Source organism: Tinamus guttatus, unplaced genomic scaffold (genome assembly GCF_059628265.1).
Source record: "Tinamus guttatus ecotype Peru unplaced genomic scaffold, ASM5962826v1 Tinamus_guttatus_pri_ptg000408l, whole genome shotgun sequence".
Classification (NCBI taxonomy): Eukaryota; Metazoa; Chordata; class Aves; order Tinamiformes; family Tinamidae; genus Tinamus; species Tinamus guttatus.
In genome coordinates this window covers 1-27,384 of record NW_028288942.1, presented here as the reverse complement: position 1 = coordinate 27,384, position 27,384 = coordinate 1, and the positions used below count along the sequence as shown (strand labels likewise).

The 27,384-nt window shown below is 44.6% G+C and overlaps 1 protein-coding gene across 1 annotated transcript; it reads right to left on the bottom strand.

The window, feature by feature from the left end:
* Window positions 1-5,746: 5,746 nt before the first annotated feature.
* Window positions 5,747-23,058, bottom strand: CTC1 (CST telomere replication complex component 1). The gene is made up of 23 exons (XM_088531349.1): window positions 22,892-23,058; window positions 20,887-21,133; window positions 19,787-19,986; window positions 16,318-16,462; window positions 15,644-15,946; window positions 15,309-15,437; window positions 14,745-14,971; window positions 13,126-13,300; window positions 12,827-13,027; window positions 12,452-12,578; window positions 12,137-12,251; window positions 11,390-11,852; window positions 10,932-11,021; window positions 10,478-10,636; window positions 10,086-10,156; window positions 9,027-9,136; window positions 8,555-8,720; window positions 8,216-8,302; window positions 7,983-8,142; window positions 7,464-7,528; window positions 7,061-7,223; window positions 6,786-6,912; window positions 5,747-6,081 (listed from the first exon to the last, which is right to left on the bottom strand). The coding sequence occupies exons 1-23, from the start codon at window positions 23,056-23,058 to the stop codon at window positions 5,921-5,923; spliced, it is 3,858 nt and encodes a 1,285-aa protein (XP_088387475.1). The 3' UTR covers window positions 5,747-5,920.
* Window positions 23,059-27,384: the final 4,326 nt, after the last annotated feature.

Genomic DNA, 27,384 nt, shown 5'->3' with positions numbered 1-27,384 from the left:
CTCCCTGATAAGGTGGCCTGTATGAGGTGCTAGGCCACCTCATACAAGGAGTATTCTTGTTTGTCTTTTGTTATGTTATGTTTTGATTCCATTATGTTGCACATGCCCTGTCCTTACACCGCAGGCCCTCCTGAAAATTGGGATATCCTATTACTAGCTTTCCATTGTGGGGTTGGATTAGACACAGGAAAGTACAGAAGAGTATTGAGGAGATGGGCGATGGAGGCTAGCCAGACCATCCCATGGGAAAAGGAGCCTCAACAGGGCATCTAGACCCACAGTCCCAAACGCATGTGGCAGGGCCTGGGCCAGGACAGCCCCACACCTGGGCTTTGAAACAAAATTGGCGAGGAACTCAATGTGCTTACCGTGCATGTATATAGTACATAACCTTTAGTGTGCCTCCAGCCTTCCTTCCTCACAGTGGACTGACACTCAGAGGTGCCAGAACTCTCCCGCCTCTTCATTGCCTCCACCAGTAAACCACTGGGGAATCCCCCACCCAGGCGCAGAGGTACTAAATGCTCCATATTGATCACAGTGTGCCTTGTGGTTGTGCATCTGTCCCTGCCAGGAGGCCACGCGGCACCCCTACCTGGCTCTTACAGTAATGTAACCCCTCTCCTTTGCAGACAGCCTAGGCTTCCGCAACAGCCTGAATGCACCTAACGAGCATGTTCCAGCTCTGTGGTATTCTGCCAGATTTCTGTGATTCTGATCCTGTCATAGCAATATGATTGCATATGATCTTTCAATCTTTGCAGTGCAAAAGGATAAAGTTATAAAACTAGTCTGATTATTATTATTATGTAGAACTAAGCATCACGTGGAAGCATCATTTTCTATGGAAAAGAGACTTTTATGATTGTACATGCTGGGGAGCGTGTGTGTGTGTCAAAATGTAAATCATGTCATGTTTGCATGTCAAATGTAAGAGTGAGCCTTCATGCTTCTTCATATTCTTTAAATGGTCTATTTTGACAGAGAGGTAACTATCTCAGCAACACAGTCTTTTAAGATCTGTTAAAACAAATTGCCAGACCAGCAGTGCATGCTTCTACTGATGCTAGTCAACAATAAGTTCTGCTGTATTAGATACAAGTGGGTTGTACTACAGAATGATGCTTGCAACTAGGCTTTTTTTAGTGCCAGTGCAGGCTTTGGGGAATCGCCTGTCACCATCTTTAGAATGCTTGAAGTATATTTTAAATTACTGGACAGTGTTTACTTGCAGTGCTTTCTCTGTATGGGTTTAATGAAAACAGACTTGAGGTTTTCATTTGAAGGTTATGACTGGTATCTGAATTGCAAGCAATAAAGCAAGATAGATGGACTTTTATAAAACAGGCAAATCTTTAGGCAATCTGAATGTACTTACACAGGCTTCATACACGCTTCCTTTGTTCAAGCTGGGATATTGTAGACCTGACATTTCTTCCTTGGTTCTGTCTACTAAAAATCTGCTATTTCTTTGTTTTATGAGTTTAATTTAACAGTAAGTGAATTGTGGAGAAAGGGTTATTTTTAAAAGGCACAAGGCAAAAGCAGTTTGATGTGACTAGGATTTCCTGCCCCACATACCATACTTAAGAGGAAGTCGTAATATCTGCATTGACTTTAGCATGCAGCTAGTTAATAGTAGCTAGGAAATTCTTGACTCTATGTCAATATCACTAAAAAAAATAGTTTAAAAAAAATCTGTTTTGTATTACCAGTTTGGTTACTGTCCTTGTACTTTATTATCATATGTAGCACTTCCAAACTTGCCCCAATCCTACACATCCTCCCTCCACCCATAGATCTTTTGCTTCTATGAGTTCCATTCAGAGGTCAGCGTGGGCAGTCTGTATTACTGTTTTTAATGCATTTTTTTTTCATTAATCTTCCATGTTAACATGAGGGGAACCACTCATGTAAATGAAGAAAACCACACCAGCTGTGGTTCTATGACAACATAAACAAGTCAACAGTGCAGCATTTGTGTTTCTTCTCTTGTGCTGGCCTCAGTTCTCATCTGCCGCTGTGGCAAGGCAGGTCAGAGAGCTTAAGATGGCAGACTATGGTCCTGAGGCTGCACGATAAGATGAGCCAGTGAAAGGCAAAAGGTGGACATATGCCTGAGCCCAGGATCGAAAGTAGAACTGTGACATCCTCAATTTTGGTTCCTGCTACAGAAATGCAGTCCCAAGAGTGGCTCTGTTATGGTCCTTCAAGGACAATACCAGTTCTCTGCTGTTTATGATATCTCTTGCTGCTGACTCTTGCTTTTTCAACTCCTTAGCAAGAGTTTATTGCCTAGTTTCTGGACAGGAGTGGCAGCTGTGAAATAATCCCTTAAAAAAAAAAAAAAAGACGCAGCACACTTGGTGCTAGGGGAAGCAGTCACCCCCAGGAGCGGATGGCAGAGAAAAATGTGTTAACAGCATCTTTACTGTTTCACGAAGGGGTTTGTAGCATGAAACTTCACACTTCACCATTATCTTTCTTTCTACTTCAGTGAGATAGAAAGAGATCCTTTATATCCATAAGCCCTAGGGAGCCCCATCCCAAATAAACCTCCATGAGGGAAATACTCAGTTAAGATAGACACTCTCCCCTATCACCTTCCTTCTTGCCCCCTTCATGCAGGTAGGAGTTCCCCAGATTTATACCTGAGTGGTAAATGGCTTTAATGAGCAGAGCAGGCATGAGACTCCAAAGCGCAGGTGAATCACATTTTCAGTACTCTGGGAAGGAGGAGACGGAGATGAAACAAAGCTTCTCAGCAACAGTGCTATATCCTGGACCCTTCGCAGTTCTTGGAAGCAGAATTAACCTTGGCTTTTCTGGGGCTGTACTGCTAGGGAAAGTCATAAACCACTTCACTGGTCTGCAGAGCCTGCTGCTTAGCACTAAGTAGGTAGTGGTCCTGCTTAGTATGGGCCCAGAGCCAAGGCTGCTCCTCAGGATTTCTGCATTCATTTTTCCTTTCCCTTCCTCACTGGGTATATCTTCCCTTATAAACCAGCCGAGATACCCAAGCTGAATGCCAGATTGGGGGTCTGATCATGCTTTCAAATCTTTGTTCACAGATAAAAAGAGAAATCAGTTTTTAGTGGGAAGAAATCTTTCAATAACTGTTGAAAGAACACATCATTTTTTTATTTTCTGTGTGCACTACGGTACAATCAGATATGGAAACACCATTTTCCACAAGGCAATGTTATTGGTCTGAACAAGTGGTCACCTAAGTATGTCTTTTTTAGAAGGGGCCTTGAGAAAGTCCTTTTTTATCAGATTCCTTTTGTAACCTTAAAAGGTATTTCTTGCCTGTTAACTTGACTATTCATAGGACACAGTTCTAAATATATATATATTTTTTGAGATGAAGAGATGTACTAAATTAGACTACCATCAAAAGAAGTTTCTCGTCAATAATAACCATAGCAATTTCATTCTTTAAGGACAACTCCAAAGCTACATTTGTAAGGCTGCTTCAGTGACAAATGAACTGGTACTGCCAAAATGAACCTGCCATTTTGTTAGAATTTCCATTCAGAATCACTCACTGTCCCATGCAGCATCAAGCACAAATTTCACACACAGGCTGAAAAATGATCTTTCAGTCTTGTGCAAAAAAAATCCACCTTGGAAGTTTACTTCTTGATACTACTTTTGACTGAAATTTTACTGAATATTGATTTCCCAAATAGTTGTTGCATCATTGTGTCCTTTCAATATGTAAAACATGCCACATGTGGAGCAAATAAGCATGAAGGACAAGTTAACGTGGCAAGCATTTTAATCACAAAGAGTCATTTTAATCACAAAGAGTCATTTTAAAATTACCAGCATCCAGAACTTCTGGAGCTCAAAAGAAAACAAACAAACAAACAAACAAACCCACCACCACCACCACCACCGCCAGATAATGAAAATGAATGTACTTCCTCCTGATCATGTGATCTGTAGCAAACAGCCACAACAATGTCACCCCAAATGGTCTGTCCCTTAAGCCTTATCCATAAGAATCACAGAATAGTTGAGGGTGGAAGGGACCTTGAGATCCTACAGTCCGTTCTGCCTGCTCAAGCAGGGTCATCTAGAACACCTTGCACAGGATCATATCCAGGCAGGACAAGAGGTTTCCTCCTAATCGCATCTCATGCTGCAGAAAGGGCATGTCAAAGGAAATGTAGTGCTATACCCAGAACAATTCTAGGACAAGTGTCTGTTTTAGCCAGGCTAGCCCTCATAGCCTCAGCCTCTGGAATGACCTGAAATGACCTGGCTAAAAACTATGGTTTGGGTTAGGTTAGGGATAAGAGAGGATGAAAGGCTAGAGGATCATGGAAACAGGGGCTAGAAAGGGCATGCCAAAGGAACTGTAGTGCTATATCCAGATTCCTTCTGGGATAACACTTACCTTTGAGCCAGTACTAGGCCTGTTGGCCTCCAGATTCATTTGAGACAATTCTGAGTCCTTACAGTTTGGATGAAGAGAAGGTCTATAGAGTCTCATGGGCAGTGGGGTTAAAAATGGCATGCCAAAGACAATATGGCCCTATACCATTATTGGCTTTAGGGCATTATGTGCCATTCAAACAGCACCAGGCCTGGTGGGCTCAGCCTATAGACCCACATGAGATTTGAGTGTGCAAAAAAGAATAAAGCTAGCAAAACTTATGCACACCTTTGCTTTGAAGTGGCTTTGCAACCTCCTTTAGGAAGGAGTGGCTTTAAGGTCTTGTGCCACTCATCCTTCTAGAAGCAGCCAACAAACCTTGAGAAGGAAGACACTTTATGGATGCTCAATACACTTATCAGCTTTGATATTAGGCTCAAACTAAGTGTGCCTGTGTGTGTGTGTGTGTGTGTGTGTGTGTGTGTGTGTGTGTGTGTGTAAAATACTGAACAAATAAAATCCAAACTAGAAGGCACTATCAACATTCTATGCAGAATGACGCAGGGAAGTAATTGTCTGTGGAAGTTACTGGCCTAAAGCATAAGATGAAGCACCTGGGTATTTTTTTTTCCCCAAAAGCAAGAGCAGAACAACTTAGTCATTACTTAAAGTAGACAGGGGTAGAAGCTCTTCAGATGGTGATCTTCCACATGCTGCATCTGCTCTAGTCTGCCATGCTGCTGCAAATAATAGCAGATGCCATTGCAGTCATTGTCCCCTGCTCCATAAGAGCTGGAGGAGATTTTAACAGGTCTGAATTTACATCATAGATCTCTACCTTCCTAACACCCTTAAGTAACGTTTAGACCACTGCTTAGGCTGTAAAATAAACCCATTATACAGTGATTTAGCACCGTGATTTAGTGCCCAAACAGTGATTTATTCACTTCCCCTCTCTTTTTGAGGAAGGAAATGCTTTAATTAAGAAAAAAAAAATCACTGTCCTAATTGTTCCACTTGAGTTAAGCAGAATTTCCCCTGAGGAAACTATGCAGTTTCCCATGAAGATAGTGAGTGATCTGCAAAATATCTGTCTCAGGCTCATAAATCAGAGATGCACATTCTGCTTCAGCTCCCCATACATACAAGGGAACATTAAATAATACAATATTTGTTTTAATATAAATGAGTATTTGCAATAGCTTTATTTACACAAAATATGTAAATATTTTGTAAATAAGTAGACACAATATATGCACACTGTGTGCTGTAGACCCCAAGCAATGGTTACCATGTGGGAGATACTCAACATTTCTCCCCTAAAACATAGCCCTGGTGGCAGTGGTCCAGAACGACCACCCAGGAATTCCACAAGTCACAGCAGCCTCCTGGGTACCTTGACCCAGTGCTCACAAGCCCTTGTTCTCTTCAATGTGAAGGAGAAAAATAAAACTCTCCCAACCTCAGGTTTCTCCACATTATTAATACTCTCCCTATTTCTTCTTAGTGGCAGAGGAGCTAAGCAGCATCTCACACTCAGCAGCAGTTAGGGAACCTCCTAATCCTCTCACTGTTCAGACAGCACAGGGCTTTTTGTTCTACTTCTTCCACATTCAGGCACAGCAAGCTTGGTCGAGGTGGTACTTGTGACACAAACTCCACTTCACCACACCGAAAATTCCTCAGCTGCAGTGGAGCTAGAAGTAAAAGGAGAAAAGCTGTAACAGCTCTGCACAGGGTTCCTGGTCCCCTCTAGCGCTGTGAAAGTTACTGATGGCAGGAAAGGGAAGGCCTTGCAACAGCTGCCTGGCATCTGCTAAACCACAGAGGACAGGAAGATTCATGAATGCAATACGAAAGCAGATTAATGCATTTGGCCACAACGTTTCCGACTTGGAGAAAACAGACTTTTTTTTTTTTTTTTTTAATAGCATGAATCACTGAACTGTGCTGTTCAGGTAGCTGATGCACTGGGCCATGTAATCTTTCCCACCAGCAGCACCATGGCCTTACAGACTGATCTCCAAAAATGATGATCTCCAAAAGATGCTATCTCAACAGCAAAGCATCTTCTGGTGAGCATAACAATTCAACCCCTGCAGTGTCTAGATCTGAACCAAAGCAGTAGGGTCAGCACAAGCAGCTTGAGGAGATTGTCTCCTTCACACAGAGACATCCTTTGTGCAGCTGTGGCAGCATGAGCTCTGGCACCAGCATCTGTGAATTCAAAACTCTTCAAGACTCTAAGTTCTGGGATCACAGTGAAGATTCCCACTCTGCTAAGACCTCTTAGAGCTACTCAGAATTCATAATACCACAGAAATCCTCCAAAGTTCTTGTTTCATAGAGAGTGAGGGCAACTCCTTCCCAAGCTGAGCAGTACACAAGCCACAATGCTTACCAGGCTGCAGGATCTTGGAGGGCTTCCTGTCTAGGCTGAAATCCAGGAGCATAGGGCGACAGATGAGAGGACTCCTGCACAGGCTCCTTAGGTAGCAGGCAATATGATCCTCAGTTTCCTCTAAACACTGAGGAAGGAGATGGATCACTGCCAGTGAATTTGTGGAGAGAAGCAGAATACCACAGGAATGCCTGTAGCAAAGCAGGGGGAAAACCCAGCCCAACCAAGGCTCAGGGCCAGCATCCTGTAAGTCACTGCCACAACAAGCTACTCACCCCCGTCCCAGTAGCTTCCCCGTGCTGGATGGACACTCTGCCTCTGCTCTGCACACAGTTCTGCAGGGCCTCCCACTCAAGGAGGCCCAGACCCAGCACTGCTGCTACGTGCTGGTTCCTACACAGCACCAGCGCTTCACCCGTGCCATCCTCCACCAGCACCCTACAGACAGGACGAGCCAAGGAAAAAGGGGAAGGAGGTCAGAAGGACAAGACCCTGCTCTTTCATGAGAGAATGGATCTAAGCAGAGAGAGAAGGTTTGTTCACACCTGGGAAGATGTGAACTTCAACATCTACCTTTGCTATTCTGACCGTGGCCCGTCTTTGGCCTGCCTTCCTTTCCCGCCCTTAAATGCTGTCATCTTCCCACCTCTTCCCACTTCCAAGCTCTCCAGCGCTTACCGTGCACTGGCTTGTCTCACTCCTACGTGCGATGGGCAGGGTGGATTGTGCCGGGTGCACTTCCCCTGAAGGAAGAGTAAAGCTACAGCTGTGTATGGGAGGGTATGTGAGAGAAAAGGCAAAGGCCAATGCTTCTTTTAAGCCTCCTAAAGAAGGATGCAATGGATTAAGGATTTATTTCCAATGAGCATCTTAGGAAGTTTGTATGGGGAGAGAAACAGCAGCAAAACCCAATAACAGTGAATGTAGAGAAAGCAGATCACTAACACAGCAGGATTCTCTCCTGAAAACCCTCCCCTTCCCTCCAGCTCTGGCTGCAGCCTTGCCCAATACTAGCTGCATAATACTAATGGAAAGGGACCAAAATGACAAACTATTATGCAAGTCCTTTTCACACACTAGAAAAAGAGGTGGTAGAATTGGGAAAGGAACTGTTTCTTCTGAATGATAACACAGGATGTGTCTGAGCAGAAAATCTGCACAGCTCCTCCCAGACTACCCCTCTGGCAGCTTGAGTACCTCTTTGAAGATGCTGTTGCAAAGCGAGCAAACCCATTGCAGGGACAGAGTCAGTACACAGGACAAGTGGCATAAAATCCGAGCCTGGGGCACATTTTGTAGGTAAAGTTGCAAGTTGGACAGAAACACTAAATTAGGCGATGAGGCTTCTTCTGCAAGACTAGAAGAGATAAGAATGTGACAAATTTGCAACAGTTGGGACAGTGAAAGGTGGGGACAGACCCTAGACTCACCTGGAAGGAAGAGGTAAGTGAGAAGTTGGCAAAGACATGATGCTTATACAGCTGGAGGCAATGTACGTGCAATAAACATTCTTGAATCTGCAATATGAGAAGGGTAAATGTCAAAAAAAGAAAAGCTTGTAGAAACCAAGCTATCTAGTCTTATTGGGATAGCTGGTGTGGTATTTTCCTGTAACAATCCTTAATGTTGTAGGAAAATCATTTATACTAAGGGCTGAAGAGACAGAAAGCTAAGGACAAGGGAGAGAAGAGTGGCAGATTCTTGGGAGAGGCGAGATTAAGAGACAGCAAGGGAGGTCAGAGCTGGGGCCTGGGTCAAAAGAGGAGTACCTTGACACTTTGCATTCCAAGTTCTGGAAAAGGACCTTGGCCCCAGGCAGCAGACCCCAGAGATGCTGCAAGTAGGTGGCAGCAACGTAAACATCCAATACAAGAGGGGAGCCACGGGCAACAGAGATGCTGAGCTTCACACTGTGATCACTGGCCAGCAGACTCCCTGAGGGGACACAAAACCACAACCCCCATGAGCTCACACACACAGCCAGCAGGCTAGTCCACCCTGACCTGGCTCTGCTAGAGGTATTTTCCCTCCCATGATAGAGGGGCCATCACTGCTCCAGTACACACAGAGAGAGCAAAGAGTTTCCCAGCCCTGTGGTGTGCGATGGGATACAGAATCCTGCCATACTTCCACCTACTCTCAGGTATACAAGCACAGTTAGCCAAGTACATTGGCTTCCTAGAACGGAAAGATGCAAGAACTGTTACCTGTGTTACCCGGCATGGGCTGTCACATCCTCACCTTTCTGCTGTAGGAGACTCGGAGACATAGATGGCTTCTCATTCTTGGGAGAGGCACACAGGGTCCTCTCTGCTATTTCACCAGGGAAAGAAACAAGGGAACCTGTGAATCTGAGAGCAGAAGAGAATCAAGGGGCTTTGTCTTGCCTGAAGACAGAGAGAAATATGGCCCAGACTGCAGATACGAAGGACAGGGGGAACACAGATGAACCCGACTTCCCCAGGGCTGGATGCCCATGCCTGGCCCTACAGCAAGCTATAGGCACATTTCTCCAATCACAGGCCAACAGAACCCACCTACTTCTCCACAGGAAGCCCTGAAACAACAGGTGAGAGTAAAGGCTGAAACAGACCATGTGCCCATCACAACACTATAGCTTAGGGGTGCAACAACACGGCTTCCCCCAGAAATACAGCATGAAGCTGTGACAGTCTCATCGTGATACGGTCCACATCGCTGCCTGTAAGGGAATCTGCCCTTGAGTACCTGAAATATTGCACTCGGCGCAGCTTGTTGCATCCTGCCCTGCTCAGGGAGGTCGCTTCATCTTGCCTTTTGCATCTGCAGGCTCAGTGATGAAGAAAAGCAGGCCAATATCATAGCTTTCCTTTCTGCCTAATTCCTATTCATTTCCCATGATAAAATGAAGCAGCCAAACACAGGAGAACTCATTTTACTGTGAAGGACCAGTGCAGATTTTGGTGTGTAGGCATATCACCCCAGATTAAACATGCTTTGTTAAGAAAAGATTCTAAACCCAGTACTTGTTTGAGCAAGTTGTGTTAAAATAAATAAATAAACAGCCTCATTTTGATGGCTGCTCCTGCTTTCATCTTGACTGGACTTGGGTACTTAGTACATGCTATTAGTAGCTCAAATATTATCTTGTTATTACAGTCTTGCCATCCCCAATCTCTCTGTTTTCCGAAACTGGAGATCTTCGTGTGTGCAGGTAGTCCCAAATGACCCCAGTCAAACAATATTCCCAGAATAGAAAATTCACCCCTGGTTTAATGTGGCACCTCCTCCACTCTCTAAAGCTGAGATGATCTAATGTACCTGTTCCTAAGTATCTCTGGAATGGAGGAAATTCTCTGCTCCACGCCTGCCAGCAGTGACCCCCGTGCCAGCTAGAAGCGAAGGAGATAAACTGCAGTCATTTTGAGTCTATAATTACGTCCCGCCAGCCTCAACGATAACAAGTTCAAAATGCTTAGAACTATTTTATACCAGACAACTGATGCTTCCTCCAAATTATTTTACACCAAACAACTGATGCCTCCCCAAATCAATTCCAAGGCAGGAAAACGTCAAGCCCACTGATGGCATCTGCTGGAGCTTACAGCAGAATGGTCTCCTCCTCACAGCATTCTCTTATCTAGTTTTTGAGCTAGTTCTGGAGAGATCTACAAGTCACCCATGAAAACTCAGAGCAACAGGACACTGCATACCTGGTGCTCAGTCAGACAGGAGATCCACGTCTCGTGCTGCAAGTGCCAGGTATCTGGCACAGGCAGGCATGTGGGGCAGCACGATCTATTCAGGAATCTGGTTGGCACAGGTGGAAACTGTGCTGGTGGCTGACACAGCTTGTCAAACACTTCCAAGTCCTAGGAAAACAGGGAACGAGTAAGGCAAAGGAGAAAATCATTTAGGCAAAGGAGATGAAAGTTCTAGAGAAAAAGAGGGCCACTGTGGAACAATGGTTAAAATGGATAAATAGATTGAAAAAATCCTCACACACTGAACTCAGAGCTTTGAGGATTTTAACTAAGCACAGAACTGAAGCAGATCCTTGGCAAGGTGAGGGTGAACTCCAAGCCTCAGAAGAGCTTTGTCGCTTCTGCGACTCCTCATCTCCCAGATGCAAGAATTTTGCATCAGGCAAGACAGCCTTTCCCTTACCGAGCAGTGAGGGACAACGAGGCGATACAGCCCGTCCAAGTGCAGAAACGGAAACCATCGCAGTGACTTCCCCATGAAGAGCAGTAGTGCCTGAAAGAGAGAGAGAGAGAAGGTGAGAAAAGATCAACGGAGATGTTAGCAAAAAGGTAGGAAACAAACAAACGAAAAAGGCCCCAACAAAAACAGCAAACCCAGCAGAGGATGTCTTGTGCAAGAAGTGAGGTTAGCTCCATCAGGGGAAGGCAGACGCATTTACAGCAAATTGACAGAGGCAGACAGAACTCCCTTGGGGTGGCAGGAAGGAAGTTACCTGCATAAACATACATCTGTACCCAAGGCAAAAAACATCCTCCCATTGATTATAAATCTGGGTCCTTAATTATCAGACAGGCTCCTTCAGGAGCCAGCTTACACCCCTATCTATCCCTCCACACCCCCAGTCACCCCTGTGGCCTCACTTCTTGCTGTGCCATGTCCTCTTCCCCTCGACAGTTGGTCTCCTCCAGCTCCGGAAGAGTCGCAGTTTTCCTGGGAGGGCTCCAGAGTTGAGGTCTGCCCAACCACAGCACTGTGGCTTGGAAACTGCGCTGCAGCTCCTGCCCTTCTGCATTTTCTTCTCCACACAGTTGATAATTGCGTAACATAAGACCTTCCTTCTGGGTAACCAAGAACAGACGAGAGATGCAGCTGGTTTTCCCCGTGCTGCTCTGGTCACTCTGACAGCTCTCATTTCTCTCCATATCCGGCTTGGCATTCTCCAATTTCAACACTTTTGCCTCTGGAATTTCCATCTCCAATGCTGAACCACTATCATCCCTTTTCCTCAGAGAGGAGCTGGTTTTGCTACTGGGACCATCCTGGATTTGTACTTCAGGAGCTTGGAGAACTAGTGCATCCTCAAAGTAGAACTGCACATAGACACTGAAACGAGAAGTAGCAGCAGTAACACTCCCTGCTGCTGACACGTAGCCTTGAAAACCAAGCAGCTGTGACTGCCCAGCGGGTATTCAGAAAGAGGCATCTGCCAGCTGCTTTGAACAAAACAGAGAAGACAGACTTATTGCTGATACAGATCTCCTGTCCTGTGAGCAGCTAAGGAGTTGCTTTCGTACTGAAATACTGTGCTGGTAAGCACTTAACTATAGACCTAAATAACTGTGGAATTGTGGAGTGATTTTACCTAGGCAATGAATAAAGGCACTCACTTGTTTTTCTTCTCCCTCACGTGCTCTAGATTTTCCAGCTCTTTCCAGGAGGGGAAATCACTCCGAAGGAATCTCTCCACTACAAGCTGGTAGGTTTCCACTTGCAAGAGAGCACCTGCAAGCACAACAGAGAAAAGAGACGAGCTAATAAGAAGAAAGCATACAAAGAGTAAACTTGGTTTCCTCATTTTAAAGCCACAAGGCCAGGCAGTGGCAGTTCAGCATCTCTGTACCAGATCTCCTCTTCTTTGTTTTGGACCAGGAGAGCAAAACAACAAAACTCCAGCGTGCCAAGTTTAGCTTAGCTGAACATACCTATGAGAGCGGTATTGGCAAAGGGGCTCCCATCTTTATGGGATATCACACAGGGAAGTGTGCTGCTGTTGTCCTGCAGGTAGAGGGAGCTGCTCCTGGAGAAAATTCTCAGCACACCCAGTAAAATCTGCAACAGAAAGGAAGCTGCAAAGAGCATCAAACGACTCCCAGCTTTGAAGGCCGTAAATCAAAGAGTACATAACGGCAGCCCCAAATCAGCCCACGTTCAACACCCCACAGGTAAGAAAAGCAGTGTCAACCTCTAAGAGAAATGGGCATGTACCAGATAGGACATCAGAGAGCACACAGACCAGAAGGGATGCGGACAGCAGAGAGCTCTCAGGGCACAGACAATAAAGACAACAAGGCACTTACCACTTGAGGCTGAAAACTTTCTGCTGAGAACGTGCAGTAGGACCAGGCCAGTCTGCGATTCAACTCCTGGGTGCCCATGTGCTGCACCTCTGAGGAAGGTAGCAGCTGGGATGGACAAAAGTTGTCCCAGCTCTTCTGTTTTGCCATGCAACACAGTTCATACAGAGATGGGGCCTGGTATGGGGGGTCCAAAGTCTCATACTAAGTGTGGGAAGGAAGGGAACAAGAACAAACAAACTGATTTTCTTCCCCTCAAACAAACAGGAAACAGCTTGCAGCCAGCAGATCAGCTGTCCCACCTGCTGCAGCGGACACTGGTGTCTTTTTGCTAGCATTTCATTGTAAATGTCTCTCGTTTCTTCTCTGCCCGATACCATTCCTTGCAGTAAAGGGACAAGAAACTTCTCAGCAGCTCCACGGTCTTGGTGCACAGAGCTACGCAACAGCCGCCGGCGTCCGAAGAAACAGGAAAACCTGGGGAAAAAAAATAAAAAAAAAAGTTAGAGGCATTAGCAGTCCTCACTTTTTAGTTCCCCCCTCCCCTGCTGCCATAATTCAGAGATTCTTTCAGTTTGTTACAAGCAGATACAGGATACAGGAACAGAACATGAAATTATTAAAAAAAAAAAAAAAAAGTGATTTAAGGGTGATGTCAATTTATGTCAGGCAACCGGACAAGCAATAGAAAGATACACAGAAATGGAGAGACTGGAAAAACCCCAAAACACAAGTGTACAAAAGAACCCACTCAAAGATACTCTCTTTCTCTAATCTCCCTCTAAGTCACACAAACAGACCTCCCTGCATTTTGGCTTAGCTTGATACGATTACTCCTGTTAGGCAAACTTGACTTTCCTGCATAGTAGGAAAATCAGAAGGCAGAATAAAATACACACAATTTGCTCTCATTCATATTTTCCTTATATTGGGTTCCTTTCCAAAGTCTACCTCACTCTTCTTGCATGCCTGGAAGTGGCAACATTGGCAGTCAAAAGCTTACTTATAGAAGGTGAAGTCAAATAATAAGGCACAGTAACTAATTCACTGGAATGATTTTGAAGCAACAGAAAGACCTGGCAATTGCACAGAAAGTGAAAAAGCACTCATTCCAGAGGCAGAACTGAAGCTGTTTTATTATAGAATGTAGTAAAAACTTCATGATGCCAAGAGAACACAAGAAGCTAGTGCATTCTTTAAAATGCTACTAACTGCCTGAGATTAAATGTTTACCTGTTTGCTTTACAGCTGTGAGACAGTGGTTACAGTGATCAACCAGAACACACAAATATTTTCACTAACAGAACCTAGACACAAACCCAGATCTAGAGCTGTAGTTCAAACAAACTATAGTGCAGCTGTCAGGGAGAGCGAGCTCTTCAGACACTCACACTACTGACAATATGGGGAACATCTCAAGGCAACATGCAGAGCCCTGCTCAGACCTGGCCCCTCACAAGAGTCAATACCTACAGGTCTCTGTTCTGGCTGTCATCTGCTTGTTTCCATCTCCAGCCATAGTGGCCACCTTGATTTGCCAGGCAAACCAGGTTGGAAGGTGCACATTCACATCCCTACAGGGCTAAGATATTTTAAGACAAAAGTTCTCAGGCAGAAATAGGTGTGCACATGTTCTGGGAAGCTGCAGCTTCCAGAGAACAGCAGGCTTACTGCATATGCTCTTGAAAAAACACACAGGATTTCCTGATAAGAGCAATTGCAAGGTACAAATGACTGGACTTCCAGAGAATGGGAAATCTAGATGCATGTTAAGCTTATGCTAGTAAGCCAGAAGCAATTACTGCTGCCATTGGTGGTACTGTTCAAGCATAATAACGTCGTGAACATCTGGTCCAGAGGTGCCCAGATAGGCGACAAAATAAGTTTCCTTGCAGCCTGACTTCACAAGGACTGTCCTCACCTCTCCACAAATGTCTCCAGGAGGCTCACCAACCAGAGGTAGAGTGCTATGCCAAGATTATAGCGGAAGAGCAGCTGTAAGTAGATATTTCCTGAAGACACAGTTGGCTGGTAAAACGTGCTGAGCCTTGAAAAACTTTTCAGCACAACAGTGCTGTTCAGGCAAGCACCAAGTACAATGGAGTGGAAGGACACCAGAGGTTTCTGTAGGAGGTGGACATCGACGAGCTAAGAAACATAGACATATAACTTAAGAGAGAGAAGATGGTTGCCCGTTCTCCAAAACTATCACCCCACACCAAATGCTTCAGTTCCCCACTGGATTAATGATAAGCCCAATGGGCCTTGAAAGATGACACTGGAAAGGTTCCTTAGGGAGGAATCCTGTAAGTATCATTTCAACTTCCTATGGGCCAAGCCCAATCAGATTCCCGATTTTGTGCTAGGCATTTGCTAACAAAGATTTAGCATTCCTGATAAATACGTTTCAAATACTCAGGAGCCATCCCCAGGGCCTGTATCTTATTCTCTGAAAGCTTGATTTCTTATCAGACTCAAACTTTACCTTCACACACGCTCCTGGTCGGAGTCCATGTGCAGAGTTCAACAACTGCTGGTAAGCAAGGCACAAGCAGACTTTGTTATCTAATTCAAAGAGACCAGCTTGGGCGTTGAGTATTTTGGTGACAGTCCCCTAAACAGAAAGCAAGCAGTTAAGCTACTAATAATCAGTTACCAAAGAGCAGAGTTAAGAAAGTGTACAGAGTCCTAGAATATAACAGACTCAATGGCCTCAGTGATAGGGAAGTCTATCTGTGAGGCAAAGGAGACCTTGCAGATCAGGAGATCTTGAAGTCCCAATAGCACGAGTGAATAAAGGCTAACGTTACAAATTCTTACCACGTATGAGATGATCTTGGACTCTTTGGTAGATCCTGGCCTTTCCTCTTCAAACCCCAGCTCTGAGGAGTCACTGAACTGGACAGAGGCCTCAGGAGAAGCAGACTGAGGGGCTTCTCCTTGCCAAGCACTGTCCAGGGGCTGCTCCTTCACCTGCTCGGCACAGTAGGGCAGGAGGCACGAAGAGACACCAGTGACAAACACCCTTTGCCCAGATTTCTTCAGACTGGACACACTCAGGCCTGTTATTATGTACCTGTGGTCCAGCTGAAGGACATGGTGCCATGCCAGCTGGTTGCGTTTCTGGAACAGAGAAACCAGAAACAACATGAGAATCTCCAGCATTCAAGAAGTTTTTCCCTCGGGCCCTGATAACCCACCCCAAAATCTTTTATGCCATGACAACTGCATCACGCTCTACCATAAGTGGGAAATCTGCAAGCTCTTCCGGGGTCCTGTGACTGCAGGAGGGAGGAGGTCTGTATTTCTGCATGGCATAGCACTAGACTTAGCACAAAGACTGTTGTAAGCCATATGGATTTTAAAAGGTAGTGTCAATGGTAAAGAAATCAATAAAGCAAAATGGAAGCCAAGGGCAAGCCTTAATGAATGAATTAACCAGAATCTACACAGACATAGCTGGTAAATTTGTGGGCAAAGTTCCAAAAACTTACCTGGACCAGCACAGGAACCCCAACAGCTGAAACAAAGCACTTCAGAAAGAGAAAGAAAAAGGTCTTGTGGTGAATGCAAAGGAGGGGGCTGAGTTTGGCCAGCTCACCTGCCACACTCAGCTTTGATCTCTTCTTACACGGAATCCTAGAGGGAAATTGAGGAGGCAACAAAATCAGAGATTAAAGAACTCAAGAGTATGTCAGAAGCAAAGTATGCTAATATGAAACATGCATGTTCTAGAAATAAAGGATCCAACAAAGTAACAAAAGTACGATGGTTTCAAAACAGGACTTGACTACAAAACCACTACCTTTATTTTTATATATTATAAAATTCTCTAGACACGTAAAAAATATTTTAACATTTTAAGACAGAAAGATCGAGTTGAACAGATTAATGTGTTCCAAGACAGTGGCCAGATTCTGAAAAGCTTTAGCACAAATGAAAAGCTAATTATAGGTCAAAAGGAAGCACAGCAAGTCACAAGCAATTCTTCAGCAGAAAACAGAACTCGATATTGTAGATCCATGCAGTGTGACACCGTGGCAGCTCTAAACCAAGAAACAAAGGTGGCCTGAAAGCAACAATGGTGCTGGCATATGGTTAAAGAACAGCAAAACTTAAAGCAGAAGCAGGGTAGAGGAGAGGTGGGGTGCGGAAAGGAGAGGGAAGGAAAACATTTTTTCATCATTTCTATTTGACACAACTCCCACTTAAATATAATCACTGCACTTATTCTAAACAAAAAGATATTCTTGTTTCTCAGACAAAAACAACTATGTAACATTAAGACTTTTCTAAAGAGATAACAAAACCTCAACACACACAAGTACCAGGAACATCATTAAAGATGTTATCAGCCAAGTCATTAAAGGATGATCTCAACCAACCAGATACATATCTTAATAACACATCTGCAAATCTATAATCCGCAAACGGCTGCAATCACTGCATTTAAAATGGATATTTTAAGTGGATACTTTCTATTGTACAATTCAATTTTCAATTACGTAAAACATTTATCAGAGAAAAGATTGTAAGGATTTAATTTCCACTAGTTTATTTTTATATGCAATATAGCAAGTAATGCTCAAGGAAGCTAGACACATCACACACACAAAAAGAGCACCAAAGGAGAGCAACAAGACCTAAACATGCCAACTTTGATTCTATTTATCACACAGTTAGTTGTGGTGCTTCAAACCGTTAAAGCTGTTACAGAGGTCACTATAAATGGGCATACACTCATGTGCAAAGCTACATGATTCTGAATAAACATATACTGGGGTTACACACAAGTGCAGCGTTTCCTCATACTTTTATACGAAGGCAAAGAGGGCAGGAATGCTTTTGTGTTTCCTGGAACTGACAGCAAACAGAGCACACTGATCTCCTAACCTACCATAACACTCTTCTGACATGCCAGGAAGCTACTGCCTAACCACGGTGAGGGGCTCTCTATCATGCCTCTCAAGTCTGCCCTGCTTTCAGCATAGGCTAAAGCTGTTAGCAACCTGTCACAGTGTGGCTAAAGGTTCAGTTGTATGTGCCAGCTGATCACAGGCCGAGATAAAAAAGAAAAAACAGCTCATGTTTGTGCTTAGAGTTTGCTCTGCTAATAGGATAGAGACCACAATATATTTAGATGGTCAAAGTAGTTCAGCCCCAAAAGTGGGGCAGAGAAAAGGTGCCAGGAAACATGCTCTATTACCTAATTTTTCCCAGGTGTCAAATGTGGCTAGGTGGAAAGGCACAGCCAAGGAACTTGTGCTTCAGTGATAAAAACCTTAACATAAGGTAAAGTATCATACACTGAATAAGAATACCACAGTTTTCAAAACAATAGCATTACTGTTCCGCATTTAGGATAACTCTTTAACAAACAGGCAAACAAGAAGACTTTGATATTGCTAACCTGTCTAAGTTACTCCCCTGAAATCTGCTTCAATGTACAACATGGATTTTGAGATACTGCAATACAGAGCAGAATCAAGGTCAAGTGCAGCTAGAAGCTTTGAAGCAGAGTCTAAATCATGCAGACTTGTCCACAGGAAAACAGTTCTACTTGAAGTCTATTTTTGCCTGACAGATCTACAAAACTCCCTTCTTAAGAATCTGTCATTAACTCTTGTTTCTAAGCACTGCCCAGTGAGTTTTACCATGGCTAGCATTTCCTCTCAAGTAAGCAGAGAGTCTCTAAGCTTTGTTTTTTTATAAGGTACAAAATTCTTCTCTAACTGCAGAATCAAGAGAGCTGAAGCAACTACTCAGTGAACAAGCTCTTTAACAACTATCTGTTTTCCACATCCTGAAAAAGGTTTCTCCCACTACACAGGGAAAGGTTTATATGCAACCTCTGGTCTATCATTTTAGAAAAGCATTTACAGGAGGCTTACTACAATGTAGGTACAGTTAGTGGACAGAAGTGACTGCACAGAGAGGTGCTGCAACCAAAACTCAGTACCACCAGGTCATGTCTATTTAGCAATCTGACTGTGCAGATGGTGCACATCCATCCCTTCAGTGGAACATATATGGCCACTAAGCAGCAAGAAGTTCTATTTTCACTATCGTAAACAAACCTACAAACAAAAATCAGGGTCTAGATAATGACGCAAACATTTATTATGCAAAAAAAAAGAAAAAAAAAGATTTCACTAAACTCTGCTATACAGACACACTGCTATAACAGAGTAATTAAAATTAACGTGGACAAGCAGATGAGCTTTAGTTTAACAAGAACCTAACGGCAAACACTATAAGAAAATAATTACCCTGTTGAGAGAATTTTGTTGAGCAAAGCCAAATATTTATGCTTGAAGCAAGTTTCTCAAAAGCAGATAAACCCAATTAAAACAAAAGAGGCTAAAGCAGTCTGGTGACCTTTTAGTGTTATCAACTTACATTTAAGACCTCTTTGCTTGAGAAGATATTTGATCTAGCACAACCTGAAATTATGAACTTGATTATGATGTGCAATTCCACTGACTACACTTTGACATATTCTAAATATTATCTGCATTAAAGACAAGTTACTCTATCAAGGTGTTCACCTTAGTGATCCAATTAGAATTTGATCAGTGGTTTATACTAACTCCATATTAGAATCTAGGATTATTTCTCAATAATACTTTGGATTTGCTGTAGATTCAAAAAATTAAAATAGTGAACTTCAGTTCAAATGCTTTCATCTTTTCTAAATTACCAAAATATATTAGAAAAGATCCTATAAATTATTATGTTACAATACACAATAAAACTTCCAAAAAACTCCTGAAAAATGCAGCTGGTTACTGAAAAGTGGCTTTACTGTCTAACTTATCCCCACCACTCACCCCTTAACTTCCACCTGTGGCAGAAACATAATTTGGCTCTTCCTAAGCCAACTGTTCCTCATGATGCTGCCAAGAAAGCCTGCAGAATGACAGCACGAGAACTGTGATGCAGTTACACGAACTATGCACTTACCTGGAGGCAAGCAGGGGCTCAGCTGCTGCTGGGTAGATGACAGGAATGGTGCCTAGCACTTTCTTTGGGAGGACATTTACCGGTATTGGATCCCCTAGGATTTCCAAATACCCGCCTGCACGCTGGTCAGTTTGTGGAATGTAAGCCCAACTTGGGAAGAGCAACAGCGATTCCAGCCACTCAAGCTCAAAATGTAGGATCTAAAACAAAAAATAAAGGGTACCATAACCTGAGATGAGCTATAGTACATTTTCTCACTTCTACCTACAGCATTAATCTAGCATTACCTACAAAGTTAGTCTGCCATGCACATCCAGAGTTAATCTTTCACACATATTGTGAGTTCTTGTTCTACTGCTAGGATTCATCACTGTATGACAACACTGTTTTCTGCTCCCTCCTCTACTTTGAAAGAAATTCTGTGCTTCCAGATGCAAATCTGCAACAGATTTGGCGAGTTTCAGGGCTGGGATTTCTTGGGTTCCAGTCTTTCTCTCCCTCCCAGCAAGTTGAGACTTAATTCATCACGGGGCTTATTTACTTCCAGACTATTTTTCTCATCTTCTCACCTGCCTTCTTTGCTCTGCTTTCAGTTTGACACTCATTCCTATGTAATTGACACACTTGCACCTAATCTTCATCTTTTTGGTAAACACAATCTCATCACCCTTCCATCATCTTTCTGCGATCCATGGTCTCCTACTATGACTTTATGAAGGCTTTCAATCTAATACAACTGTCACCTCAAGTTGTTTATTTCCTGAAAATATCTCATGATTGTGTTACTCAATGCCCACAGTTATTTCTCATCTACTGGTTGAAATTCAGCAGAGGATATTGCTGTCCTCTCCAGGTCTCCCAGGCCACCTCACACTGTTGAGAATTCAGCAGAACTCGACATCAGGCTTCTCTACCTCTTTTTCTCCCAATCAAGCACATTTGATATTTGCAGTCCTAGCAAAGACTAATTTGACATAGTCTGTCCTCTCCCTTAAAGGTGAACTTGCTGTTTTCTCACCTGCATCACAAATGTGTTCTCTCCTTAACTACAGTCCCCAGAAGCGGAAATAAACACATAATCCATTGGATTGAAAATGTACCTCACAGGGGATTATCCCAGTATCGTCTTTCACATACAGGCAACCATCTACCAACTTCTCTTTGTCCTCTTGCCTTCCATCTGTTAAGTAGCCAACCAAGATCAGATAAGCCCGTGGCAAAGAGCTCTGCATGGGTAAAGCACCTGGTCCTTGATGAGCCCATTCCTTAAATTCTCTTGTGCTCCAGGTCAGGTGGCTGCAACATGGTGTGCTCTGTTGACGATGTAAGTCAGAGACAGATACGAAACTGTAAGAAAAAAAAAAAAAAAAAAAAAACATAGAATGATGCAGGAGAAACCCAGAGTTTGAAGATTACAGTGATCACTGCAGTGGCCCAGAGCCTGGCTAAGCCAGAGGCACCTTAGCCATTGGCATGATGACACCACACAGCAAGAAGTGACCCACTTGCTCGCATTTGTTAAGGATCTCTCACAGCTCTGTCTGCGTATCTGTTCTGCTTGAGCACTATCTCTGAAAACAGACACTCCTCTGTACTAAAGTCTCCTGGTTAGGCACACAGAATACTTGAGGAAAACAAAGTAACTGAGGTTCGACAAAGAAAGCATGTTTTCATATATGTGTGAGGGTAGATGGGAGTGAGAACCGTTTATCAGTTCAGGCATTTTTAACTTGAATGTGAGAGAACATGAGAAAATGCCAGCTCAGGGCAGTCTACCTGTCAGCAAGGACGCTGGTAATTGCTGGTAAACAGACTCTTCATCATTAGGTGCCATGCAGTGCTATCAAGCTAGCAATCTTAGGCTGTGTCTTCACTCCCAGGATCACAGCCATGCCAATCTTCTGAAAATTTAAGCCTGCTTTCTTGTTCTTTTTTTTTTTTTTTTTGGGGGGGGGGGGGTGAGGTTTAACATTAAATATCAATTACAGATGAAGCTGTTTCCAGTTTAAGCATAGTAGATGCTTACACTGACCAAGGAGACCAACTGTTTCCAGTTTAAGCATAGCAGATGTCTTCTCCCCAGTTCAGTCAGTTTAAGCATCTTCTTTGATACTTAAACTGACTGAACTGGAGAGAAGACAGTATCCTCCCTGGACTCTAAGCCTTTTCCATGTTTGTATGACTGTGGTAACATGCAGGCCCACTGTTTACATCTTAGCTGTCTACGCTAGAGAATTAACAAAATTCCATTCTAACCATCAACACTGACAGAGCTAACACAAACTAGTCTCCAGCTAGTAATTTCAGTACTTGTTTCCAGTGAGGTTAGCTGACAATTTTAGATTGTGAAATACTGATAATACTCACTTGCTCAACAGTGGGAAATAATCAAATTTAAGTAAGATGAATTTGAGGAGTTTCACTTCACTAGACAGTTATCAAAGGTTCAAAGCCAGAATCCTGCCTAGATAAATGACAGGCCTGACTCAAGTACACTTACAAATACTATTTGTGTAACTAACTAATCAGAAAAGACAAACATATGCGGATACTCATGTTGCATATTGAGTAAGAACTCAAACAGGAAAGGGATCAGCTGAAAAGGACAGAGGCAAACTGCTCTATCCAAAGGGATATTAGACACAGGGTACCATTGGGAATAATGCTAGTATCTACACGCAAGACACAGGACTGCTCTCATTCCCATCACACATGCTGGCTGCTTCTTGGGACACACAAAAAGTGCAGCAGTGCACTGAATCCTGGCTATCGCATGCAGAGAACGACTGGTTGCTTGCCTGGTGTTACGGAGGTTGATGGCAGGAAGACCATCCTGGCAAGCAAACAGCCTGCCCGCCTCATACAAGGGAAGTATCGACTTCCTTTAACGCTTCTCTGTGAACTGCCCTGAACATACATATATATAAATAAATAAACAAACAAACAAACCACGCTGTTTTAGCATTATAAGCTGCAGCCTGCACAAATCCGAAATACAGCTACGAAGCGAGCGCGCGCGGCCGCGTCCGTGGGGCCGTGGCGGGACCGCGCTTCCCGCCGTCCGCGCCGCGCATGCGCCCGCGCCCCGCTCCGCGCCGGCGTCACCTGTAGGCGAGCGGCAGGTCGCCGCGGCCCGCGGCGCGCAGGCAGCGCAGCACGGGCGCCTCGGGGGCCTCGGCGGGCGACCCGCGGGCGCGCAGCGCGCGGCGGACGAAGGCCTGCGCCGCCTGCAGCCACCGCGCCTCCTGCGGGCAGGCGCTGCGCTCCGCCATCTTCGCCGCGGCGCCCCAGGCCCCGCCCCTGCCGCGCTGCCGGCCCTCCCGCTCCGCCCGGGAGGCGCCGCCGCTGCCCGTTTGCGGCCGTTAGGGCCGCGCGCGCCGGGCGGGCGGACGGGCACCACGCGGGCAGGCAGAGTTTTGGCGTCGTTCGGTAGCTCCTGTTTTGGGTGGCGGGGGCGGCGGGGGGGCCGCAGCGGGTAAACTGAAGTGACCCCTGGGAGAAAGGGGATTTTCCCGCTCTGGTGGAAGGAGGGAAGTGGATGCGCGCTGATGCAGCTGACATTAGGGTAAATGTCAAAGACTGCTGCTGGCTGGGGAGGCTTGTTCCCTGCCGGCCCTTCCCCAGAGAGCTGGAAAGGATCCAGAAGGCTCGAAAGTGCTTGTGTGAGCATTCCTGGAGGTTCCTCTGAAACTCGGATGCTTCTCCAGAAAGGTGTTTTGGAGCAAGGTCCAAAGTACCTGAGGATTGAGAGGTCTGCCTCCTCTACTAAGGTGGCAGTAGGAGGTAACTTTGAATCAATTCAGCAAGGATGTGATTTCTTCCTCCACAGGATGAATTCATCCATGCAAGAGGTGTTTTTTTTTTCCCTCTAGGGAATAAATTTGCATTGGCCTTGTTCAAGACGAGGAAATGACCTAGGCAAAAACTTTGCAAGACTCTTCCATCTCCAACCCTGGAGATAGAATCATAGAATCATAGAATGCTTAGGGTTGGAAGGGACCTCTAGAGATCATCTAGTCCAACCCCCCTGCATACGCAGGGACACCTAGAGCACGTGGCACAGGACTGCATCCAAGCGGGTTTTGAAGATCTCCAGAGAAGGAGACTCCACAACCTCTCTGGGCAGCCTGTTCCAGTGCTCTGTCACCCTCACTGTTAAGAAATTTTTCCTTAAGTTCCTATGGAATTTTTGATGTTTCAGTTTCCGGCCATTTCCTCTAGTCCTATCAGTGGCCACCACTGAAAAGAGGCCATCCCCGTCCTCTGCACTCCCTCCCTTGAGGTATTTATATACACTGATTAGATCCCCTCTCAGCCTTCTCTTCTCCAGGCTGAACAGGCCCAGCTCCCTCAGCCTCTCCTCATAGGGCAGATGTTCCAGGCCCCTGATCATCCTTGTAGCCCTCCGCTGGACTCTCTCCAGCAGCTCCACATCCCTCTTGTACTGTGGAGCCCAGAACTGGACACAGTACTCCAGATGCGGCCTCACCAGGGCTGAGTAGAGGGGCAGGATCACCTCCCTCGACCTGCTAGAGACGCTCTTCTTAATGCAGCCCAGGATCCCATTGGCCTTCTTGGCCACGAGGGCACACTGCTGCCTCATGGTCAACTTGTCGTCCACCATGACACCCAGGTCTTTCTCTGCAGAGCTGCTCTCCAGAAGGTCGGTTCCCAGCCTGTACTGGTGTCTGGGGTTATTCCTCCCCAGGTGCAGGACCTTGCACTTGGCCTTGTTGAATTGCATGAGGTTTTTCACCGCCCAGTTGTCCAGTCTGTCCAGGTCCCTCTGGATGGCAGCACAGCCCTCTGGGGTATCGGCTACTCCTCCCAGTTTGGTATCATCAGCAAACTTGCTGAGGGAGCACTCTGTGCCTTCATCCAGGTCATTGATGAATAAATTGAACAGGACTGGACCAAGGACTGACCCCTGGGGGACCCCACTAGCCACAGGCCTCCAACTAGACTCTGCACCGCTGATCACCACTCTCTGGGCCCTGCCATCCAGCCAGTTCCTAATCCATCTCACTGTCCACTCATCTATCCCACACTTCCGGAGCTTGCCCAGGAGGATGTTGTGAGGGACGGTGTCAAAAGCCTTGGTGAAGTCGAGATAGACGACATCCACCGCTCTCCCCTCGTCTATCCAGCCGGTCATTTCATCATAGAAGGCTATCAGGTTAGTCAGGCAAGATTTTCCCTTGGTGAATCCATGCTGACTACTCTTGAGCACCTTCTTGTCCTCCATGTGCCTGGAGACAACAGCCAGTATGAGCCGTTCCATCACTTTTCCGGGGACGGAGGTGAGGCTCACTGGCCTGTAGTTGCCTGGGTCCTCCTTCTTGCCTTTTTTGAAGACTGGCGTGACATTGGCCTTCTTCCAGTCTTCCGGCACCTCCCCCGTTCTCCAGGATCTTTCAAAGATGATGGAGAGCGGCTTAGCTATGGCATCTGCCAGCTCCCGCAGCACTCTGGGGTGCATCCCATCAGGGCCCATGGATTTGTGGGTATCGAGGTTCCTTAGGTGCTCTCTGACCCAATCTTCCTCTACCCAGGGCAAGTCTTCCTCTCCACCAGCTTCTTCTCTTGCCTCTAGGGCCTGGGGCTCTAAAGGGCTGCCCTTGGTAAACACCGAAGCAAAGAAGGCATTGAGCAACTCTGCTTTTTCTGTGTTATTTGTAACCAAGGTGCCCATCCCGTCCTCCAGCGGACCCACGTTTTCCCTGATCTTCCTTTTGCTGTTAATGTATTTGAAGAAATTTTTTTTGTTATTTTTAACGTTGTTATTTTTAACGTTGTTATTTTTAACGTCCCTAATGGCTGCCGACCCAGATGGCTGCCGACTGATAACAGCTTTTTCTGCTATTCTCTCCTTCCCAGAACAACAAAAATCTGCAGCTGAGAAGTTGTGCCAAGCTTAAAGTGCTGAAGTGCATAGCTATGTGGCTCCTATTATTTTGTCCTGTATATGTAGCATTCCTGACTTCCAAATGGAAAAAAAGCAACTTTGGTAGATGAAAAAGAAAGAAGGAAAGAACGAAAGAAAGAAGGAAAGAAAGAAAGAAAAAGAAAGAGGAAGAAAGAAAGAGAAAGAAAAAGAAAGAAAGAGAAAGAAAGAAAAGAGAGAGAGAGAAAGAGAGAGAGAGAAAGAGAAAGAGAAAAAGAAAGAGAGAAAGAGAGAGAAAGAAAGAGAAAAAGAGAGAAAGAAAGAGAGAGAAAGAGAGAAAAAGAAAGAGAGAGAGAGAAAAAGAAAGAGAGAGAGAGAAAAAGAGAGAGAGAAAAAGAAAGAGAGAGAAAAAGAGAGAGAAAAAGAGAAGAGAGAAAAAGAGAAAGAGAGAGAAAGAGAGAAAAAGAGAGAGAAAAGAGAGAGAGAGAAAAAAGAGAGAAAAAAGAGAGAGAGAGAAAAAGAGAGAGAGAAAGAGAAGAGAGAGAGAAAGAAAGAGAAAGAGAGAGAAAGAGAGAGAAAAAAGAGAGAGAAAGAGAGAAAAAGAAAGAGAGAAAAAGAGAGAGAGAGAAAAAGAAAGAGAGAGAGAAAAAGAGAGAGAAAAAGAAAGAGAGAGAAAAAGAGAGAGAAAAAGAGAAAGAGAGAAAAAGAGAGAAAGAAAGAGAGAGAAAGAGAGAAAAAAGAGAGAGAGAGAGAGAGAAAAGAGAGAGAAAGAGAGAGAGAGAGAGAAAGAAAGAGAGAGAAAGAGAGAAAAAGAAAGAGAAAGAGAGAGAGAGAAGAGAGAAAAAGAAAGAGAGAGAGAAGAAAGAAAGAAAGAGAGAGAAAGAGGAGAAAAAGAGAGAAAGAAGAGAGAAAGAGAGAAAAGAAAGAGAGAAAGAAAGAGAGAGAGAGAGAAAGAGAGAAAGAAAGAGAGAAAGAAGAGAGAAAGAGAGAAGAAAGAGAGAAAGAGAGAGAAAGAGAGAAAGAGAGAGAAAGAGAGAGAAAAAGAGAGAGAGAGAAAGAAAGAGAGGGAGAGAAAGAGAGAGAGAGAAAGAGAGAGAGAGAAAGAAAGAGAGGGAGAGAAAGAGAGAGAGAGAAAGAAAGAGAGAGAAGAAAGAAAGAGAGAGAGAGAAAGAGAGAGAGAGAAAGAGAGAGAGAAAGAAAGAGAAAAAGAGAGAGAGAGAAAGAGAGAGAAAAAGAAAGTGAGAGAGAAAGAGAGAGAAAAAAGAAAGAGAGAGAGAAAAAGAGAGAAAAAGAGAGAGAGAGAAGAGAGAGAAAAAGAAAGTGAGAGAGAAAGAGAGAGAAAAAAAGAAAGAGAGAGAGAAAAAGAGAGAAAAAGAGAGAGAGACAGAGAGAGAGAAAAAGAAGAGAGAAAAAGAGAGAGAGACAGAAGAGAGAGAGAAAAGAAAGAGAGAGAAAAAGAAGAGAGAGAGAGAAAGAGAGAGAAAAGAAGAGAGAGAGAAAAGAGAGAGAGAAAGAGAAAGAGAGAGACAGAGAGAGAGAGAGAAAGAGAGAGAGAAAGAGAGAGAGAAGAGAGAGAGAAAGAGAGAGAGAAAGAGAGAGAGAAAGAGAGAAAAGAGAGAGAGAGAGAAAGAGAGAGAGAAAGAGAGAAAAGAAAGAGAGAGAGAAAGAGAGAAAAAGAAAGAGAGAAAAAGAGAGAGAGAAAAAGAGAGAGAGA

What these genes read in the sequence shown, in the direction of transcription:
- CTC1 (XM_088531349.1), bottom strand. Translation starts at nt 23,058, where the DNA reads ATGGCGGAGCGCAGCGCCTGCCCGCAGGAGGCGCGGTGGCTGCAGGCG. An exon ending in GGGTTCCTGTGCTGGTCCAG is followed by an intron (nt 15,947 to 16,317) that starts GTAAGTTTTTGG and finishes TCTCTGTTCCAG; the next exon opens with AAACGCAACCAGCTGGCATG. An exon ending in TGCCAATACCGCTCTCATAG is followed by an intron (nt 12,252 to 12,451) that starts GTATGTTCAGCT and finishes TTGTGCTTGCAG; the next exon opens with GTGCTCTCTTGCAAGTGGAA.